The sequence below is a fragment of the Amblyraja radiata genome, chromosome 4 (assembly GCF_010909765.2).
Source record: "Amblyraja radiata isolate CabotCenter1 chromosome 4, sAmbRad1.1.pri, whole genome shotgun sequence".
NCBI classification, from domain to species: Eukaryota; Metazoa; Chordata; class Chondrichthyes; order Rajiformes; family Rajidae; genus Amblyraja; species Amblyraja radiata.
Genome location: NC_045959.1, coordinates 70,384,068 through 70,407,869, shown reverse-complemented (window position 1 = coordinate 70,407,869; position 23,802 = coordinate 70,384,068). Strand labels below are relative to the sequence as shown.

At 42.6% G+C, this 23,802-nt stretch overlaps 1 protein-coding gene across 1 annotated transcript in view; it reads left to right on the top strand.

The window, feature by feature from the left end:
* pxdnl (peroxidasin like) overlaps positions 1–23,802 on the top strand; it is a 498,663-nt gene that overhangs the window by 438,788 nt on the left and 36,073 nt on the right. Inside the window, exon 18 of the mRNA XM_033020388.1 lies at positions 11,646–11,854. Coding sequence (XP_032876279.1) covers positions 11,646–11,854 — 209 coding nt within the window. The remainder of the gene's footprint in view (positions 1–11,645; positions 11,855–23,802) is intronic.

Genomic DNA, 23,802 nt, shown 5'->3' with positions numbered 1-23,802 from the left:
AGTCTAGTTTATATTATAAGCTTGGCCATTGCTTGGAAACAAACCTGATTACTTAAAATCAGCATACAGAATGGTGAAAGGCTTGGATATAATGTATGTGGAGAGGATGTTACCACTAGTGGGAAAGTCTAGGACTAGAGAGCAGGATAAATTTCTGTAATCTGTGGAATTATTTGCCACAGAAGGTTGTGGAGGCCGTCGGTGGATATTTTTAAGGCAGTGATTGATAGATTCTTGATTAGTACAGGTGTCAGAGGTTATGGGGAGAAGGCAGGAGAATGGGGTTAGGAGGGAGAGGTAGATCAGCCATGATTGAATGGTGGAGTAGACTTAATGGGCCAAATGGCCAAATTCTACTCCTATTCCATATGACCTTATGACCTTATTAAAATGTTGCACACATTCAATCTAATATCATATCAGGAACTATTACAGAAGTACCAGCATGAACCAATCATGATCAAATTGAATGACGGGCGGATGTCAGGAGCCTGATGGTCTATTCCTGTGCCTATTTTTGTGCATTCGTGTGTGTCTAGTCTCCTAAGGAGTTTCTGGGTGAAACTACTCCAGTCCTTATTAGAAGTGAATTGTTGGCTGCATGTGCTGAATAATGAGTGGGAAATGGTTTGTCTGGTTGGGAGTGGTGGGTTCACTTCTGATTTTGAAACTGAAAGGACTAAATTTCTTTGGAGGGGCTTGCAATGACAAAGTTGGCATTGGGGATGATGATGATCCCAGAACATGATTCATGGTCACCCAAAACAGCATTACTTAGAGATCTACGATGCAGAAATCATAGCAAGATCCAACTTGGGAAAAAGATTCTCTCTGTCTGCCCTATCAATGCCTCTCATAAATGTATATACTTCTTTCAAGTCTCCCCACAACCTCCAATGTCCCAGAAAAATCCAAAGCCTACCCAACCTCTTTCTGTGGCTGAAATCCTCTGATCCAGGCAGCATTATGGCAAACATTCTCTCAATCTCTCTAAAGCCTTCACATCTTTCCTGTAATGGGGTGACCAGAATTGTACGCAGTCCTCCAGGAAGAGTTGCAAATGTACAGTGCCCTCCATAACGCATGAGACAAAGACCCATCGTTTATTTATTTGCCTCTGTACACCACAATTTTAGATTTGTAATAAAAAAAAATCACATGTGGTTAAAGTGTACATTGTCAGATTTTAATAAAGGCCGTTTTTATACATTTTAGTTTCACCATGTAGAAATTACAGTAGTGTTTATACATAGTCCTCCCATTTCAGGGCACCATAATGTTTGGAACACAGCAATTTCATGTAAATGAAAGTAGTCATGTTTAGCATATTGTTGCATATCCTTGACTGCTTGAAGTCTTCAATGACTGCTTGAAGTCTGCGATACATGGACATCATCCGTTGCTGGGTGTCTTCTCTGATAATGCTCTGACAGGCCTGTATTGCAGCCATCTTTAGCTTATGCTTGCTTTGGGGGCCAGTCCCCTTCAGTTTTTTCTTCAGCACATAAAAGGTATGCTCAATTGGGTTCAGATCAGGTGATGGACTTGGCCACTCAAGAATTGACCATTTTTTAGCTTTGAATAACGCCTTTGTTGCTTTAGCAGTATTTTTGGGATCATTGTCATGCTGTAGAATGAACTGCCGGCCAATGAGTCTTGAGGCATTTGTTTGAACATGAGCAGATAGGATGTGTTTATACACATCAGAATTCATTATGCTACAATCAGCAGTTGTATCATCAATGAAGATAAGTGAGCCAGTACCATCAGCAGCCATACATGCCCAGGCCATAACACCACCACCACCGTGTTTCACAGGTGAGGTGGTATGCTTTGAATCTTGGGCAGATCTTTGCCTCCTCCATACTTTGCTCTTGCCATCACTCTGATATAAGTTAATCTTCGTCTCATCTATCTACAAGACCTTTTTCTAGAACTGTGGTTGCTCTTTTAAGTACTTCTTGGCAAACTGTAACCTGGCCATCCTATTTTTGTGACTAACCAGTGGTTTGCATCTTGCAGTGTAGCCTCTGTATTTCTGTTCATGAAGTCTTCTGCGGACAGTGGTCATTGACAAATCCACACCTGACTCCTGAAGAGTGTTTCTGATCTGTCGGACAGGTGTTTGGGGATTTTTTTTGTTATAGAGAGAATTTGTCTGTCATCAGCTGTGGAGGTCTTCTTTGGCCTGCCAGTCCCTTTGCGATTAGTAAGCTCACCAGTGCTCTCTTTCTTCTTAATGATGTTCCAAACAGTTGATTTTGGTAAGCCTAAGGTTTGACTGATGTCTCTAATAGTTTTATTCTTGTTTCTCAGTCTCATAATGGCTTCTTTGACTTTCATTGGCACAGCTTTGGTCCTCATGTTGAGAAACAGCAATGAATGTTTCCAAAGATCATAGAAAAAGTGGAGGGAAGACTAGGTGCTGAGAGCTCTCTTATACCTGCATTGAGGAGGCATTTATACACACTGAGCAATTACAAACACCTGTGAAGCCATGTGTCCCAAACATTATGGTGCCCTGAAATGAGGGGACTATCTATAAACACGGCTGTAATTTATACATGGTGAAATCAAAATGTATAAAAATGGCCTTTATTAAAATCTGACAATGTGCACTTTAGCTACACGTGATTTTTTTTCTATTACAAATCTCAAATTGTGGAGTACAGAGGCAAATAAATAAATGATGGGTCTTTGTCCCAAACATTATGGGCGCTGAAATCCGCCCCATTTAATCAGTGTATCAAGGAAACAAAACAGAGCACGCAATTCCAATTTTCTGTAAATTAATTTATTGTTGCCTGAAACAAACCAGAATATGTTGGAAATATCAGATGAAGACTCATACCTGAAGTAGTGTTTTCATCTCAATGTAATTTCCTGCTGACTTGCCACCATTTTGTATTTGTTATTTCTGCTTCTGCTGTATTTTCCTTGCAGTATTAGTTGGAACCTATGAATAATTGTGAATAATTTGTGTGATTTCAGATCTTAGGTTCTAACCAAGTAGTGTTCATTTGTGCTTTGATCTTTTCTGACAGTTTTCTTGGTATTGTTGAACTGAAATATATATTTTCACGTATATTTGCAGAATTTGCAGCCTGCCATTCCGAACATATATTTAATATGCTTCTTTGTGATGTTCATTTTAACCCACTAAACCCCTTTTCATTTTTACCTATGGTTCAGGTCAGCTTTCCCTTTTGTTTTTAATTTTTTTTAATAAATAATTTTAAGGCTAAGTTTGTTTAGCTTGTGAATATAAACTTTTATTTTACTTCGGAGTCACGTGAGTGACTACGTGAAGACCCCGTCCAGTACGCATGCGTGACATATCGTCTATCGCATTGCGTGATGACTGGCAGGTTGAATGTGATTCTCCTGCCAGCAACAGACCTGAGGTAAATTTTTAAAAATACTTTCAGGTTTTAAAATCTTCTTGCAGGAACCTCTACTTAGAGGTCCTGCTAAAAGTCCGGGGCTAAGATGGGACGGAGGGGAAACCCCAGTCTTGGACTTCAGGGAACCCCGGTCACGGGGAATCCCGCCCATGGACCTAGGCGCTCGGAACCGCGGAATGTCGGGTAGCGAGCGGCGGTAAATTCACCTTTGAGCCGCTGGCAGTAAAACCAGCGGCTTCATATTGGTGCAGAACCCGCTCGGGAGACCATGGGAAACAGGGAGCGGACGGCGGCGGATTCGCCCTCGAGCCGCTGGCTGTGGAGCCAGCGGCTACATATTGGTGCCGGGGGCACCTGGACAGCTGCTCTGGAGACCGTGGGAAACGGGGAGCGGACGGCGGTGGATTCACCTTCGAGCCGCTGGCAGTGGTGCCAGCGGCTTCATATTGGTGCCGGGGACACCGGGACAGCCGCTCCGGAGACCGTGGAATACGGGGAGCGACCTGAGAACCCGCTCCGTAGACTGCGGGATGCGAGGAGCGGACGGCAGTAGGTACTGTGCCGCTGGCAGTTAAACCAGCGGCTTCATATATCCCCCCCCCCCCGAAGCAGGATAACCCCCCTCCCCGACTTTGTAAATCGCGGCTATCCCTTTGATAGGGACCGTGGGGATATCCCAACTGCAGTTACTGCGGGGATACCCAGATGGGGGGGAAAGAAAGCCCCAGCTGGAGAACACCGTGGAGAAGCCCTGTTATAAGGGACCGCGGAGAAAAAGCTCGGGGGAGAAATAACCCGCAATGGAGTGTTTCAACAAGGACCACTTAGGAACCCCAGCTGTAACAAACCACGACCACGAGACCAGGCTCGGGAGGAGTGTTGCCCCGCAGCAGGTTTTAAAAGGACATGCAGGTAAATTCCTTACTCGAAGGTCATTTTGTGTTATTTTGTGAGAATATGTTACAGGAATGGACGCCGGCGGGAGCAACTGTGATCGCATATCCCGCATGGAGCGGTTGATGGATCAGAAGCTCCAATGTGACATGCTCCGGTATATGGAGTCTAGTCACCAGGGGGTCCTGGGACGCCCATTGCAGCACCTTATTGAGGGCTGCATAATGCAACTCCCTCGACAGAGGGGTGCATTAGGACTCACTTCTGGGCTGACTCTGAAGACAGGGGTTTGGCTGAAGAAACCACAAGTGTGCAGGGGGTGCAGGAACAACACTACCAGCAGCAGGAGCTCGACGAGTGGCTGTCGGGTTCTGGAAGGCCACATCATCACGCTAGACCTCACATCTTCAACGGCAGCACCCCTACGCACCCACCAGCAAACCACGATGAACTGAAGCTGGTGAAAGCTTGAAGGCCATACAACCAGGACAAAGGTCTTTTTTAGGTCACAGCCCAGAACGGCCTTCCTGGAAGATGCGCCAACCTCGTACGCGAGCTCCTCTACCTCCAGGAGCAGATGTAAAATCATGCACACATGTTTGAGGCAGCTCCTGGTCGGGTTGCATAAGTCCTCCCATTCGGATAAAGGTATGGAACCTCATCAATCATGTCTCCAGTCACGGATACAAGTTGGTAATATTAAACTGGTTTGAATATTTACACTGGTTTGGGATAACACTAGATTAGTTTATACTGCACACAGGTATGGTTGGAGTTGCCTTTCAAGACAAGGCTCACAAGAATGGGATGTGGACTGATCATTGTCAACAGCCTCAACCCGCATGTGCAATATAGACTTTTCTGAATAACTTCCATGTGATCATTTCCGCTCACAGGGTTGAAGATATTTGAAATTTAACTGGATGAGGCAACGATTCACTCAGTAGCGTTACAATGGGCTAACTCCAGTTTCCAGATTATTTACCAAATCACTACTATCAGTGCTTCGGCTGCACAGAGCTAACAAATAAGTAGCATGGCCAATCTGGATGATATTGAACATACTGTATTTTACTAAATTAGCCTTATCAGCCACATAGCTATTTGAGGAATTGGTTCTCACCCGTCCAGTTAAATTTAAATTAAGTTGATACCAACTGAAACTATTGATTGTTGGGATACAATCATCCATTTATTGGTCTGGGATCAGCTCTGAGACAAAAAATTAGACCTCTGCTATTTTTAGCTGAAACAATCAAAGTCACAATGATGGACAGCTTTGCTCCACTAAAACCTCTTATCCGTAAATCTTCAGTCATTTCCAAACTGATGCTATTGCCCAAAGATGGGTAATTTACTAATACCATCTCTAGTTACGGAGGCAGATGGGATTAGCATGAGTTATCAAGTGTTCAGTCATGGTATCAACTGCCAATGGACACCAGGTGCATTCTGGGCATTAAAGAGTGTGTGGATATGCATATACGGCATGCACAAGTCCAAGGTGATACACTTTGGTGGTGGTATATGTTAATCACAAAGGTACAATCAAATCAAAGTAACCGGTGATAGTTTTACCAAACCACATTTATCACAGGTGTATTATTATGCAAAATGAATGACAACACAGAATGAATGTGTGATCACAAAGTATTTAATGACAATGTGGATTGATAGAACACTAACTATTGAGTTGCTTGCATCCAGTTTCAATCAACAGTGAACGAGGCATACAGTGGCGAAGGGTGCATTCTCGCTACACTAGGAAGGAATGCTCTTTTATTTCTTCCTCCATTGGCCTCAATAGACGGGTTTTGCAAAATTCAGCAAGATTCCCGCTTCCGGGTTTTCATAGTGCCTGCCTGGGTTATACACCTATGGCTCCTGCTGAGGCGAAGAATGAACATAAAACATGGTTAATTCCGGATAAAAAGATGCTGGTTCAGTTGTGATGTTGAAACCATCCTCTGCTTGATATAATCAATCATAGACTTACAGACTCTGAGAGATCGTTTCTGCGGTTAAGAGCGTTAAGAGTGCAGGGATAGCACCAAATAGCAGCTATCTGCATAGGAGATGGGAAAGCATTGTTTATGCTTCCTTACGTTTAACTCGGCACGGATGACTGATACATTAAAATTCAGTTTTATGGGATTATAACATTAAGTTACTATTCCATTACTGTGCCTTAAGTACCTCCTAATCATTTGGCTGATGAGTACATAAACCACTCTGTCCGGTCTCACCCTCTGATATCCAGAGAATGAAGGTATTGTCAGCTTAAAACCTCCCAGGTTTAGGGACGCAGAGATATGGGTTGTTTACATTGTACTACGTCACTTCACCGATGGGCACCAGCAACATCCCTGCCCATGGTCATACTCACGTACTAGTGATTACATCATGACACTGAGTACAGCGCTATGGGTCCAGTCAATGCTACACTGGATAGGATGATCATATCTGCGGGCTATAATAACATGTTTTGTTTATGATTAATCAAGCAGATTAGACAGGGACACAAGACCAAACTAGATGTTGCATATCCCATGGACCTTGGGTTGCATGTGATCACGCATTTACACCAGTATGTCAAGGTTCCTAAGAGCTTTATAGACTGACAGCAATATTATTAGTTGCATAAAATCTTGTTAGAAGGAATCACTACGAACCTTCTCCAGATGGTTATATGGGTCTGGCATATACAGGAGTGTACATTGACATTGAGTCTCACTCCACCAGGACTGCTATACCTCAGCAGCAGGGATGGACCACATCCTAGCGGTTGCAGGATGGTCAAACTATTGATCTGTCCAAATATTCAGAATAAACCTATTGCCAGATCAGGGGTATTTGCCAACTCTATGTTAGGTATGGTTCATACTTCCTCCAGGTTGAGGGAGGTTACTATTGCCACTATTATTCATTAATAGCATCAACATGTCTATATCTATGTCATGTCTGAATGCATTCTTAATGTTCACTCATCATTGGCCTACTGATGCAGTGTATGACGCCTGGACTCGGTTCCACGGCATGAAATCACAGAGCTTTAAAATCTTCACGTAGTCACTCACGTGACTCCGAAGTAAAATAGTAAGATTAAACGAGAACTTACCAGTTTGAAGTTTGATCTTTATTTTATGAGGAGTAACGTTTAGGGATTACGTGCCCTCCGCTCCCAGCCCTCCATCATAAAGTTCAACTGGTATCATGGTTCTCTTATCTTACTATGTTCAGTTCAATAACTGTTATCAGTGATTTCACACCGCTGCTTTGAATATTGCCACGCATGCATACTGGACGGGGTCTTCACGTAATCCCTCAACGTTACTCCTCATAAAATAACGATCAAACTTCAAACTGGTAAGTTCTCGTTTAATCTTACTATTATGTTCAGTTCAGCAAGTCCAGCACTGTTAGATTAAAATCATTTTATTAACCTTCATCATTGCATTTTCTGCCCTTCTTTTAACTTTTAAACCTGATGCTGAGCTCAATTTGAAAGATCATATTAAACGTAACCATTGTGCTCACCATTCACTGGGGTGCGATGATTTGATATCATGTACAAGTATTTGTGAGGCTCATCCCTTCCACTCAAGATTTCCTTTAAATGCTGAGTCATAAAGCTGACATATTTGCAGTTACCTACCCCCTGACTTTACAGCATTTGGGTTTAATCTTTATATTTGATTAGTTTGAAATTTCCAATCAAAACACAGTTCCTTGTCTCACATACACTTTATGTAGAGCAAATTCTTATGTTGAGCTATGCATCTGTAAAACACACTTCGTATAGAATTGTTTTCTCCCCTGCACATATTAGAAATTCATACACATCTTGGTTCTTAATGCAGTTTATCCCCACTTGGAGATATATCATTCAATGTTATCTCTGCATATAAATGATCAGCTGTTCTTTAATATTTTTGAGTAGTCCAGTCCCCGAATGTAATCTAAATGAGAAATTCTGCAGAAGGAATTTTGAAATAAAAACAGAAAATGCTGAAATTACTCAGCAACTTTACTGGAGCAGAAGAAATTAATTAAAATAATGCGCCTGCAGCCCGTCTGTTTTTACTTTTTTTGTTGTTTTTTTTGTCTTGTTTTAGTTAAATTTTCCTTTATTAGGTTGTGTTATGTGTGGGGGGGGGGTACATGGTTTTCTGTCTCTTCCTTCGGGGGAATGCGACTCTTTCTGTCGTATCCCCCTTCTCTGCCTCCGTCTGCGCTGAGGCCTAAAGGCGGAGCTGGCGGCCTCCAACTGCGACCGACCTCGAGGCTCCGGAAGCAGAGCCAGCCAGGACTCACCAACGCGAGGCTGGCCGAATTCGGAGCTGTGGCAGCGTTCCGGTGGCAGCGGCATGACTCGGGGCTGAGAGGGTGCTCCGGTGGCGGCGGCACGACTCGGGGCTGAGACGGAACTCCGGTGGCTGAGGCGGCGTTCCGGTGGCGGCGACCTGAATTCGGGGCTCGGCCGCGGGCCAGTGGATGACATTGTCAGGAGCTCGCAGGTCACAGGCTGGTGACTTGTTTTTACGGAGCTCCTGCGGCAACAGCTGCATCCGCTGGACTGGAGGGCGGCAGCTTCGACCACCCTGGGCCGCGGAGCTTGAACCGGCCCGTTCGCGGAGCTCAGTTGAGCCGTGGGACTGACTTACCATCGCCCGGTGGGGTAACAACATCGGAGGCCTGGATCGCCTCAGCGCAGAGGGAGAATAAGGAGGGGAAGAGACAGTGACTTTAAGACTTTTGCCTCCATCACAGTGAGGAGGTGCCTGGTGAACTCACTGTGGTGGATGTTAATTTGTGTTTATTGTGTGTTTTGTTGTTTATTATTATATGTATGGCTGCAGGTAACGACATTTCGTTCAGACCGAAAGGTCTGAATGACAAATAAAGGATCTAATCTAATCTAATCTAATGAGCTTTCATCAGAACTAAGAAAATATGAGAAACAAAATAGGTTTTGAGCAAAAGGAGTCCAGATGCAAAATGGCGTCTGTGCATTTACCTCTACAGATGCTGTCTAACCCACTGTGTCCTCTTGCAAGTCAAGTGGTTCAGGCATTGAACATTTAGACACTCGGCTGTTCTGGCTTTGAATTTCATGCAGAAGTCTTTAGGATCACCATTATAAATTAAAATTATAAATGAAATCACCCCACAATATAAGTAGGAGTTCATTGATGAGCTTAATGTATTCCATTGGTGCCTGCCTTCCATCTGCTCTTTCCATCTGTCAATGTACCTCCAGCAAATGCAGCATGCCTGGTATGTGGACTCCAGTGGAAAATGGCTTGGGATGATGACTTCAAGCACTAAGCCCAGAAAAACCCAGCTTCACTCTGCACCTTCTGGGAGTCTGTCTACTAGACAGCAAGCAGAATGGCTATGCTGGGATCGTACTTCACTGGAAGATAAATTACTGCATTGCTACGATTCTTTTCAAACCCTTTTTAACACTGATATTTACAGATTTGATGATAGCAGTTTGCATAATGCCCAATTGTTCTTTCACCACAGTACCCAGAAATTGGGTTTCATCCACCGTAAAATGTGAATAGATTGGCTATCAAACAATGCACTAGATGAGGGCCTGCCAGCAGTCAACAGCTGACCTACAATATAAGAACAAAGTTAACTTTTCCAAAGCTGCCAAAGTCAATTTGCTGCTCATAGCCAATTCAATCCAAAACTGCAAGGCTTTGCGTGGCAGCAAAACCCTGCCAGAACAAACTCTAAGCATAAATCAGATGAACAAAATCTTTGTTAGATGGTTGTCATATCTCCAAATTCTCTTGACCGTGCAATGCATCATGGACTTCAAATGGTTCTGAATGCTTTTGCGATGAAGAAACATTCAAAGGGACTCTAAATCATAATTTAAACAATCTATAAAATATTAACCTTTAAGGGTGTTGAATCTGTGGAATTCTTTGCCTCAGAAGGCTTTGGAGGCAAAGTCAGTGGAAATATTTAAGGCAGAGATAGATAGATTCTTGATTAGTATGGGAGTCAGAGGTTATAGGGAGAAGGCAGGAGAATGGGGGTAAGGAGGGAGAGATAGATCTACCATGATTGAATGATGGAGTAGATCTGTTGAGCCGAATGGCCTAATTCTGCTCCTATCTCTTATGATTTTATGATTTAAAAAAAATATACACAAAAATGCTTAAATCTATTTAGTTAAATATCTTGGGGTTTTTTTTTAATCGCAATTAATTTATTGTAAAATAGGTTAGTTTTTAACAACCTCCCGAGCAGACTTGCCTTTTTATTTATTTCGAAGATCGACACAAAATGCTGGAGAAACTCAGCAGGACAGGCAGCATCTCTTTCCAAAAATGCTGCCTGTCCCGATGAGTTACTCAACATTTTGTGTCTATCTTCGGTGTAAACTAGCATCCGTAGTTCCTCCCTACATTTTTATTTAATTCAATGGGCTCATTAAATTCCTGTAATAAAAGTAGAAAATGCTGGAGATACTCAATTGTTCAGGCAACATTTGCTGACATATTTATTAAAGTTTTAGATTAGTGGACTTTTTTTAGAACTTTTAAACAATGACGACACATCCCAGTCCAATAGTGCAGGTTAATTATGATACATAACCAATGTAGATCTTGGGGAATAAAAACCTCTACAAAGTTTACATTCAGCTTTCATGAGGAATCCTACATTGGGGGGGCAGCAGGAAAGCCCCAGCACAGATCAGTTAGTAATTGATCAGCAGAGTTTTGTAATTTCTGAACTTAATAGGACACGTGGAGAACTTTGCACAACTCAGAACTAAGGTCATTTACCAAGTTCAGGTCCATTGGGTCTGGCTCTGCAAATGTAAATAGAGTTCTCCCACTTTGTCTTAATAGAAGTATTGGATTCCACCTCTCCACACAGAGTTGTGCAAGGTTAATACAGGGGTCTAGCATTATACACGGGCTCTCTGGCAGAGCTGTTAGCGTGCCATATCTTCAGCCTTATGTTTACGTTAAATAATGTTTAGTGCAAGGTTAAGCCAGCAAAATCCAATCAAGGATAGTCCGAGGGTCACCAATGAGGTCACTATCTATAATTGTAAATTGTTCCTAGTGTGTGTAGATTAGGGTTAATGTGTGGGGATTGCTGGTCGGCACGGACTCGGTGGGCCAAAGGGCCGATTTCCGCGCTGTATCTCTAAACTAAACTAAACTATTCATTTATTTGATTTGAAAATATTTCAAACTGTTAAATCTAACTGTTAACCTTCAGTCTTTTAAAATAAATTGTGCTATTTGATTTTATATTAAATGCAAAAACTAAATAAACCTGATAGCAACCTGCACCTTTTTATGTGTTATTCAGGTTCTGGTATAAAAATCCAGGGGTGTTTACTCCATCTCAACTAACGCAGTTGAAGCAAAGTTCCCTGGCAAGAGTCCTATGTGACAATGGTGATGACATTCAGCAGGTCCAGACGGATGTTTTTTTGAAAGCTGAGTATCCGCAAGGATATGTGAACTGTGACGAAATCCCGAAAATTGATTTACGGGTGTGGCAAGACTGTTGTGAAGGTCAGTTCCGTCCATCATAAATTAAAGTGGCTTGCAGTGTTTAGTAACCTCTGTTTCTTTACAATTAACTTTTGTGTTGTATCAGGCAGGAAATAAAAAGAGCCCCGTAGATTTTAGATTTTAATATCATATTTGTCTTAGATTTTAATCCCATTTACTCATCTTGCACAGAAACTGAGGATATTGTGTCCTTTACATTAAGGAGATTTGTTTCCATAGTGATTATTCTTAATCATAAATCTGATTGGCTTTCTTGGGGGTGAAGTTGTTAAGTTTAAAAAAAAAACTGTTTCCTAAAACAAATACAACATTCATCATGTGATTAGTATTTGATATTGAATGTCTACTATTAACATTTCTCACCTGAAATGTTTAATGATATGATTCTGTTTTACTTTTGTGCAATTTTGGTAGCAGGGATCAAAGATTAATGGAATGTTTTACATAACATCAAATTTCAAGATGAGCTCATTACTTCTGCTTTATAACTGTGTTTACATTATAAATATATCTCATTTGCTCCAAGATAATTGGAAAGACCACAGGTAATGAAAATCATAATAAATCATACTCATTTTATTTCATAATGAATAAAATTTATTATTTCTAAATTGGGAACAGGTATGTGCTCAGTTTTACAGAATTAGACCACTGTTTACGCAAACAAGGTGCTGATGGTACTTTGACTACAATTTGTATTTATAAGATACGTTAAATCAGCAAAAATATTCTAAAGTGTTTAACAGAAGCCGCATGTACAGAAGCATATTCACACGAAAATTTACCTCAAATCGAATAAAGCAATGCTGAAACAAGACCAAGTGCTGTTTAAGGAATGGCGTGAAGCATTGGAAAACTGGAAAGACAGAGTGACTTAAGGAGCGGTTAGAGAGCTCAGTTTCCCAACGGCACATGGCCAGGAAAGAGAAGGAGACCAAAAAGGCCATAGCCAGAGGATGTAGGGGTCTTGGAACATTGCAGAACTTTACATATCTGGAGGCATGATGGGGATTGTGGGAAGAGATTTGAACTTGAGGCTGAGAAATCTGAAATTGAGGGAATGCTGAAGAGCCATTATTTTTGCAAGCTTATGTTTGCAAGTGTATGAATGGCAAGCACTGGCTGAACCTGCAATTAGCTTGTTTATGGAGAATAATCATGAAATCTTATTAGTCACCATAAAGTGATTAAAACAGAGATGTATACTGCTACAAAGAGCAGTTCAGTGCAGTTTATTGTCATGTGTACAGTGAAAAGCTATTTGTTGCGTGCTAACCAGTCAGCAGAAAGACAATACATGATTACAATCAATCCATTTACAGTACTTAGATACATGATAAGGAAATAACGTTTAGTGCAAGATAAAGCCAGCAATGTCTGGTCAAGGATAGTCTGAGGGACATCAATATCACAAAAGCTAGAGCAAGAGAACACAAATCCAATATCATAAAAGAAAGAGGAAATCAATTATATTTGAGATTATTTCTGTTATTTATTAATTTTAATTAAAAGTAAAGTTAAAAATGCATATTTCTTTGAAGGTAAGTATGTGACTTCCTCCATGCAGGAATAGTCAGAAATAATAACATCTGTTCTTGGAGCACTTACATATATTAGAAAAGCTGTGATTTATGAACTGTAACAAAATAGGTTAAATAATTAACCAACGTGTAGTCTCCATAATTATATACTTTAGTCTCCATTAGATCAATTCGTCCAGTTGATTTTTCTCTTGAAATAAAATGTTGTGAAGACTTTTTCATGTTAGCTTTTGTTAAAAGTATAAAATACTGTCATGTACTATCATGCAATTTTGTTCCCTTTGCTTATTTGTGTAGCTTCTTTATGTGTAATTTGTTTGTTTGTATGTATTATCTTTGTTTTGTCATTCTCTGTTTTAAGACGGTCTCTCTGGAAGTGATCTTTTCTTGCTTTAATTTTTTGTTGTAAGATCTTCTTTCAGGTCTTTTATCTAATGTCCGTGATTCCCATAATCGCATATCACTACTCATCCAGCAATTCAATCGCATCTACCACCGTGTTCGCAATTACAAGAACAAAGGCGAGTTGGTCTCAGTCTCTGATTCCCATGATGTTTTCCATGAGCATGAATCCTATGAACAGTGTTATGGTTCAGTTCAGGAAAATGTACACTAACAGCCAGGGCATTTTTTTTAACAAAATATGTTAAACGTCAAAACCTTGAGACTTCTTGAGAATGTTGAGGGTGACACAATGGCGCAGTGGTAGAGTTGTTGCCTTACAGTGCCAAATATCTGGGTTCGATCCTGACTACGGGTGCTTTCTATATGGAGTTTGCATATTCTTCCTGTGACCGCACGTGTTTTCTCCGGGTGCTTCGGTTTCCTCCCACTTCAGTAAATTGCCGCTAGTTTGTGGGATTGAAACTGGGTGTTGATTTAAACCATAGTATGGGTGGGCGTTAGTCAGCATGGATTCGGTGGGCTGAAGGGCCTGTTTCCACACTGTATCTGTAAACTAAACTAAACTAGTTATATGGTTCTTTCCCCATTCTGTGACAAGCCGTCAACATTTCAGAGGGCTAATTTCACTACCTGAGCTGGGGAATGATGCAGCAGATTAGTCACTCAGCCACCTGCTGTGAGATGGGGAAACACAGCTTTAAACCTTTTGGCTTTTAAAGGAAAAGACCAGGTGGGACCCGTGTGTATCAGCCTGCAGGGTCACACACATACTAACCACCCCCCACACACAAACACACAAACTAACCACCCGCCACACACAAACACACACACTAACCACCCCCCACACACAAACACACACACTAACCACCACCCCCCCCCCCCCCCTACACACACACAAACTAACCACCCCCCTTGATAGAGAGAGGGGGGAGAGACGGGGGAGAGAGAGAGGGGGGGAGGGGTGGGAGAGAGGGGGGATGAGAGAGGGGGGGTAGCGAAGGGGGGAGCGGGGAGGGGTGGGGAGAGGGGGGAGGAGGGGAGAGGAGGAGAGGGAGCAAGGGGGGTAGAGAGGGGGAGGGGTGGGGAAATGTTCAGTGAGAAATAATTAAATTCAATGAAAAACAATGGAATCAATAATTAGTGGAGTTAAATGAGAAACAATAACATTCAATGCAATGAAAAAAGAAATAAACAATGCTTTAATCCACAGCGGGCTGGGGGTGGAGGGGAGGGGAAGCAGGCAGGCTGGGGGGGGGTGGGGGGGGCGGGTGGGCGCGGGGCCAGCAGGCAGGTGTGCCAGGAGCAAAGGCATTGTGCAGCTGGGCAACCGTTATATTTTTTTCAAATGTCAGTTTGGTGATAAATTTTAGTAAATATCTCGGGAAATAATTGACCAAATTTATAGAGGATTGGATTTTTGAAATCATAAGGAAAATTTCTACCAGAAGATGTAAACATTTCACTGTTATTGTAACGTAAGCAGCTAGGCAGCGGTCAGATTTTAAAAAAAGGTCAGATTGGTCAAAAGTTTTAATTAAAAAGTCACGAAAATAATGCACTAAATGTACAGAGGAGTGGATTTCTAAAATCACAAGGAAAATCTCTACTGAAATATGTAAACATTTCCCTGTTTCGGCATCTGGTTTTCGAGGAGATACGTTTCAAAGGCAAAATCACACACACACACACACACACACACACACACACACACACACACACACACACACACACACTCACAGTTTTAATAGATACTAGACCAAGTGCAGACCCGTTGGGTCTGTTCCTCCACATTCCCAATGATACTTTATTATCACGTGTACGTGGGTACAGTGAAATACTTACAAAATACACAAAGAGTCGGCCCATTTCTGGCACCTACAAAGTTACAAAATGTACTAATTTGAGCCATGTTGGTCCCTCTTCATTCTCAGCATCCTTGCCAATATCCCTCCCCCTCACCCCTCGCAGGTATCCTCTAGGTTCTCAGGGCCCCCTCCCCACGGCAGGTCCCTCTTAGTTCTTGCCGTCCACGTTGGCCCGACCGCCCGGTCCACCGTCCACCTCTGACCCAGGATTTGAAAATGGACTCCCTTTAAACACTTCAAAATCTCAGTAAACATTTACTCCTCAGTTGGATGACAGGAGGAATCTGAGTATAGAGTAATTGAGAATCTCAGTAGTATGATTGGGACATCTACATGGGAGTGGGACATGGGAGTCCAAAACATACTGATACTTGGCTGGATAAATACAACTATCCTGCATGGAATTGCAAATTCTGTTTGCTATTTTTCATGTCGTTGTATTAATTATGAGGTAAATGTAATTGTTACTTTACTGAAATTGTACCTGCACATTTTCCTCAGCGAAGAAAACTTGCTGTGTTTAATCCGGACTGCCCACTGTACGTCTCCAAACCTATGTTAAATGTTTAACACCTTTCTTCAAAGTGGTTTAGTTTAATTTAGAGATACAGCACAGAAACAGGCCCTTCAACACACCGAGTCCGTGCTAACCAGCGATCATCCCATGCACTAGCACTATCCTACACACTAGGGACAATTTACAATTTTTACCCAAGCCAATTAACCTACAAACCTGTATGTCTTTGGAGGGTGGGAGGAAACCGGAGCACTCGGTGAAAACCCACGCGGTCACGGAGAGAACGTAAAAACTATGTACAGACATTACCTGTAGTCAGGATCGAACCCGGGTCTCTGGTGCTGTAAGGCTGTAACTTTACCACTGTGCCACAGTGCCATGTTGTTTCAAACCATGGCACAGTAAGTCACTGCAATTCAACTAAAAAAAAAACACCACTCTCTCAGGGTAACATCAGACAGGCAATAAATGATGTACATCTGAAAATGAAAAACAAAACAATTTAAAAACCAAGATTTTATAACAAATTTCCTCCAAATTGCTAAAAGCATGTATAGAAATGTGCACGTAACTCAAACAGATGTAACTCTTAGGTCATCGGCAAAACGAGGCTCCTAATGCTGTACCTGACAAAATCAAATCCCAATTTCATAAATGGTCCATGTTTGTTCCTGTAATAACATTGTATTCGTATGTTTTCCAGCAAAATATTGCAGGAAGTCAGGAGAAGTCCATGATTCCATCCTGAATATATTGCTGGATAATGCACATTTTATATCTTAATACAAAACAATTATCCGAGAACCACACAGATACGATTCCACCTTAGGCTTCAGATGGCACCTGGAAACAATTCTGGTTTGTCGCCGGTGTTTTAAAAAAATATATCTGTACTAGTCTTTGTGATATGAATAGCTTCTAATTCAGTGCCCAGTATTCAATCTCATGTTTGGTTGCCTGTTAATATATCAAAGATTTTCATTTCAAGGGAGCCATCAAATGAAAAGTTCAAAGGCTTCATGTTAATTTTAGTCTAATTTAGAAATGAAAGCTTTTGCTTCAGTGAAATAATTGCTAAATATGGAGTAAAGCTGTGGAGTTCACTTGACTAATTTGCACTTCCAGGTTTGCGGGATTCATTTTCCCATTTGCATCAGCAACTCATAAGGCTGTCTAGGCTGATGACATATCTTGAAGAGACAGTAACAAAACCCATTGTTCGAGGCGAGTTTTTAAAATGATGATTGAAAAAAAATAATTTCAATATTTCAGCATTTCATCTAAGGAACCAAATGCAAATTTATTAAAGCAGTAATATTCAGAAGCATTTGCGATCCGCAACAGGCATCTTTGATTTCAAGATCAAAGATCTGCTTAAATGTAGATTATATTGAATGTATTTTTTTCAATCTTGCATAATTAACTTTGAACTGCAAATATGATCCTCTTAAAACTAATCATAAACTGCCCTTCAGTATCTGCTGACATTGGGTATTTTTGATAGCTGTTGTTGGGAAAAGTTAATGTCAATATTTTTTTTTACAAATCAATTTTTGTTTAGGCTGTAATGCATAGCAGGTTTTTGCTTCAAAAAGGTATTCTGAATCATAAGATTATCTAAATTTGATTTTCTTTTTGCTAAGAGCTCAGTGCCAATCAGTGAGTTAACTAATAAGACAAAATCAAATTTTTTTTCTGGTGAACTCCAAAATGTCCTAAATTTTTATGTTTACATCCAATAATCTTTCTATGCGAAAACGAGAAACATCAGCCTAATATTAAATGCTTAGAAAGACAAGTCAAGTTGAGTTTAATGTCAAGCAAGTATAGTGAGATACAGGTTCAAGATAATATTGTTAATATTGAAGAAGGGTCACGACCCGAAACATCACCCATTCTTTCTCTCCAGAGATGCTGCCTCACCCGCTTGTGTCTACCAAAGAACTGCAGATGCTGGTTTAAATCGAAGGTAGATCACAAAATGCTGGAGTAACTCAGCGGGACAGTCAACATCTCTGGAGAGAAGGAATGGGTGATGTTTCGGGTTGAAGCTGGGGGGCAGTGTTAGCTGTGAGGAGGATGCTAGGAGGCTGCAAGGTGACTTGGATAGGCTGGGTGAGTGGGCAAATGCATGGCAGCAGTATAATGTGGATAAATGTGAGGTTATCCACTTTGGTGGCAAAAACAGGAAAGTAGACTATTATCTGAATGGTGGCCGATTAGGAAAAGGGGAGATGCAACGAGACCTGGGTGTCATGGTACACCAGTCATTGAAAGTAGGCATGCAGGTGCAGCAGGCAGTGAAGAAAGCGAATGGTATGTTAGCATTCATAGCAAAAGGATTTGAGTATAGGTGCAGGGAGGTTCTACTGCAGTTGTACCTTCTGTGGCAGAGACCACACCTGGAGTATTGCATACAATTTTGGTCTCCTAATCTGAGGAAAGACATTCTTGCCGTCGAGGGAGTACAGAGAAGGTTCACCAGACTGATTCCTGGGATGTCAGCACTTTCATATGAAGAAAGACTGGATAGACTCGGCTTGTACTCGCTAGAATTTAGAAGATTGAGGGGGGATCTTATAGAAACTTACAAAATTCTTAAGGGGTTGAACAGGCTAGATGCAGGAAGATTGTTCCCGATGTTGGGGAAGTCCAGAACAAGGGGTCACAGTTTAAGGATAAGGGGGGAGTCTTTTAGGACCGAGATGAGAAAAAAAATTTTCACACAGAGAGTGGTGAATCTGTGGAATTCTCTGCCACAGAAGGTAGTTGAGGCCAGTTCATTGGCTATATTTAAGAGGGAGTTAGATGTGGCCCTTGTGGCTAAAGGGATCAGGGGGTATGGAGAGAAGGCAGGTACAGGATACTGAGTTGGATGATCAGCCATGATCATATTGAATGGCGGTGCAGGCTCGAAGGGCCGAATGGCCTACTCCTGCACCTATTTTCTATGTTTCTATGTTTCAGCGGGTCAGGCAGTACCTCTGGAGATAAAGGATGGGTGACGTTTTGAGTTGGCATATTCGTCTGAAGAAGGTTCTCAACCCATTCCTTCTCTCCAGAGATGCTGCCTGTCCTGCTGAGTTACTCCACCATTTTGTGATAATATTGCTTGCAGCAGCATTATAGGCACATAGACTAAGGCAACACACAAAACATAAACTATATATACATTATACATTACAATGAAAAGGAAAAATACTCCAAAAACTAGACATTTGGGCAGGACACAATTAGAAAACAAGTCCATGTTAGTACAACATCTGGTCCATTTTGTTCTATGGATGGGGTAGTGTTAGGGTTGTAAGATTGGTTCAAGAAGTTGATGGTTGTGGCAAAGTAGCTGCTCCTGAACCCAGTGGTGTGGAATCTTAGGGTTCTTTGCCTTCTGCTTGCTGATAGCAGCCCAGCTGATAGGGATCCTTGATGATAGATGTCACCTTCTTGAGTCAGTGCCTCATGGAGGCCCTTTTGAAGGTGGGGACCGGGCTGAGTCCGCCACTCACAGCAGCCTTTGACATTCCTGGGCATTGAATTGATCTACCAGGCCTTGGTGCAACCAGTCAGGATATTTCAGAGCAGTCTTCAGTGTACCTTCAGTAATTGATGACATTGAGCCTTTTATTAAAAATGTATGGCCGAATCCATTTCAGCACATTGCAAGAAAGTCAATCAAGACATGTTATTTCAGACATATTAATATAAATTCATGGGTAGAAAGGAACTGCAGATGCTGGTTTATACCGAAGATAGTTATAAAGTGCTGGAGTATCTTAGCAGGTCAGGCATGGAGATAAAGGATGGGTGCCGTTTTGGGTTGGCATATTCGTCGGAAGGGTCCTGACCCGATACGTCGCCCATCGTTTTTCTTCAGAGATGCTTTCTGACCCGTTGAGTTACTCCAGTACTTTGTGTCTATAATATAATTTCACTGTTCAAAATCAACAGTTGCATAAAGCTTTTTCACTAACATTCATTCCTGTCTGCAACTGTCCACCTTGTTCAATTCTCCTCGTGTTCTTGTTTTATGATATTGATTTCTCTCTCGTGTGCATTGCATTGATGGAGATTACAGTATGGAACAACAACCTTTTCAGTCAAACTGGTTAGAAATAATTGTATGGACAAATTATCTTTGATATATTTAATTAAACGTATAACAGGAATTTGCTGTAAATGGTCATCATCTGTGGAATGAGAACCAAAGCTAACATTCCAACCTGATAACCTCTCATCAGAACTGGCAACTATTGGAAATGTTTAAGAAAGAACTTCAGATGCTGGAAAAATTGAAGGTAGACAAAAAGTCTGGAGAAACTCAGCGGGTGAGGCAGCATCTATGGAAAGAAAGAATAGGCGATGTTTCGGGTTGAGACAGTTTGGAAATGTAATGGGTTTAAAGCAAATCGAGAGACAGAGTAAGTGGGAGTGGGAAGAGAGAAAAAAAGGGGAAGATTTGTGATGCTAGAGAAGGCATAAATGCAAGAGATTAATTAACAAAGGGGAAAATGGTAGTGATAAGTAGGGAATAACGATAGTTAGAAGAAACTGCTCGAGTCTGGCTGGGATATTCACAGCAAAGGTAATTTTAGAATAATATCACACTACACGCTTTTTAATATTACCCATAGTGTGAGTGAGTGGACTAACCACACTGGTTGTAGTTGCTGGCAATGCTCTTATCGAGAAAAATAATGCAATTAGCAATCAGGTCAACAATTTGAGACTATATTCTGAGCCTACCTTACAGCAACCCTTTGAAAAAATCCCACCATCCTTTCATTTTCAATTGGAAGCAAATTAAAAACTATTGCGACTTCTCCAAGGTCAATGTTGATGACATCAGGTAGGGGTATAGTCAGCAATATCAATATTCCACCAATGCAGATCACATATTTGGTATTTCCTAATGTTGGTCTTGAGAGCAAAGCAGCAATATTTATCATCATACAATTTCACTGAGCTGCAATGAACAAACATGTATTGTGGGGATTGTGCTTTTAACTCTTGCTTCCAAAATTTACTTTCATTGATCAATGAAAGTGAATTTGGAAAAAAAAAGTGTGTAATGCACAGATGCGCTTTATTTCTGTACTCAACACATGTGACAGGATGCTTCACCCGAGGAAGAGACCAAATTCAATAGCCTGTGAAACAAGTAGTGGAATTGCAATGCATGAATAATTCACATAATTCAAATAATTTTGACTCCACACAGCCGGCAAACAGATACCCCAATGCATTGTTCCTTACCTAGGTTCAGTTGTGAGAATTATACCCTGAACATCCTGAGCAGATAGAACCACTTGTAGAGGACCCTTCTTCTATATTTGCCCCTTCATTCTACCAGCAGATTTTTCTGTCAGACACTCTCAGGTTGTAATCCAAGGTGAACAATTTAAACGGCACTTGGACTGGTATGTGGATTGGAAAGGTTTAGAGGGATATATGGGCCAAAAGCTGACAATTGGGACAAGCGTAGATGGTGCAACTTGGTTGGTATGGACGAGTTGGACCGAATGGTCTGTTTCTGTGCTATATGACTCAATTACTTTGCTCTCCCATGTCTGGGAGTATCCTGTTCTGTATCCTGTTCAATGGCAAAGCCTTGATGCCCAGATAATAGACATTAGACAATAGGTGCATGAGTAGACCATTCGGCCCTTCGAGCCAGCACCGCCATTCAATGTGATCATGGCTGATCATTCCCAATCAGTACTCCATCCCTGCCTTCTCCCCATATCCCCTGACTCCGCTATTTTTAAGAGCCCTATCAGGCTCTCTCTCGAAAGCATCAAGAGAAACTGCCTCCATCGCCCTCTGACGCAGAGAATTCCACAGACTCACCACTCTCTGTGAGAAAAAGTGTTTCCTCGTCTCCGTTCTAAATGGCTTACTCCTTATTCTTAAACTGTGACCCCTGGTTCTGGGCTCCCCCAACATTGGGAACATGTTTCCTGCCTCTAGCGTGTCCAAACCCTTAACAATCTTATATGTTTCAATGAGATCCACTCTCATCCTTCTAAACACCAGAGGGTACAAGCCCAGCTGCTCCATTCTCTCAGCATATGACAGTCCCGCCATCCCGGGAATTAACCTTGTAAATCCCCGCTGCACTCCCTCAATAGCAAGAATGTCCTTCCTCAAATTAGGGGACCAAAACTGCACACAATACTCCAGGTATGGTCTCACTAGGGCTCTGTACAACTGCAGAAGGACCTCTTTGCTCCGATATTCGATTCCTCTTGTTATAAAGGCCAACATGCCATTCGCTTTCGTCACTGCCTGCTGTACCTGCATGCTTACTTTCATAGACTGATGTACAAGGACCCCCAGATCCCATTGTACTACCCCTTTTCCCAACTTGACGCCATTTAGATAGTAATCTGACTTCCTGTTTTTGCTACCAAAGTGGATAACCTCACATTTTACTTCGGAGTCACGTGAGTGACTACGTGAAGGCCCCGCCAGCACGCGTGCGCGACATTGCGTCTCACGCAGTGCAACAGCGAAGGGCGGGGGTGGAGCGCTCCAGTGGGAAAAATTCAAATGGACCTACACGGGTAAGGAAAAACTGAAGTTGTATTCTTCCCCTTGCTGTGTTTTATGTTACAGCACGTTGGACAAGGGGAAGAAAAAAACGGACCTGGACCGCAGGCTGCCGCGGTGAACCAGGCAGTTCCCGGCAGCCGACAACCAGAGACGTCCCGCGGTTCCAGGACCGCAGGCTGCCGCGGGGAGCCAGGTAGGTCCCGGCAGCCGACACCACGGACGCCCAGCGGTTCCAGGACCGCAGGCTGCGGGGAACCAGGTAGGTCCCGGCAGCCGACACCACTAACGTCCAGCGGCTCCAGGACCACAGGCTGCGGGGAAACAGATAGGTCCTGGCAGCCAACAACCACGGATCCCCAGCGGTTCCAGGACCGCTGGCTGCGGGGAACTAGGGAAAGTTCCGGCAGCCCACAGCCATATGCAAACAACGGTTCCAGGACCGCAGGCTGTGAGGAACTAGGAAGGTTCCGGCAGCCGACAGCCGGGTACAACCGGCGCAGGCTGAGCCCAGGAAACATGAAACTATATCTGGAAACAACACAGCGGGCTGCAGGCAGGCAGGAGTCGGTATGGCCGATAGACTCAGGGAGTGCGGCCAGAAGGACGCACTGCCTAAGGGCAGTGAAAGTGACCGTTGGCGTGGTTACTAAGGTCCACTTACCGACTCCAAGCTGAATCCAGCGCCATGAGTCGTACAACTCAAAGCAGCGCAGCAGGCTGGAGGCAAAGCCCAGCAGGATTCAGCCCGGCCGATCATACTCAAATGAGTCCGGCCGAAGAGGCGCGCAGCCCGAGTGCAGCAGAGGTCCGCCTGTGACTTGCTCCGGGAGATGGAGCAAGCTCACTATGGGAGTCTTCGCACTCCCACAACAGCACCTTATCGAGGGCTGTAAAACAATGCATCTCCCTCGATAGAGGAATGCATTGTGGACCAGGGCTGGGCTGGTCCGGAAGAAGGGGACGTGGCTGAAGAAAACGGCAGTGTGCAGGGGGTGCAGAATCCTAAGGAGCTACTGGGAGTGATCACCAAAATTACGGATCAACGAAAAGTACCATTACAGACCAGGC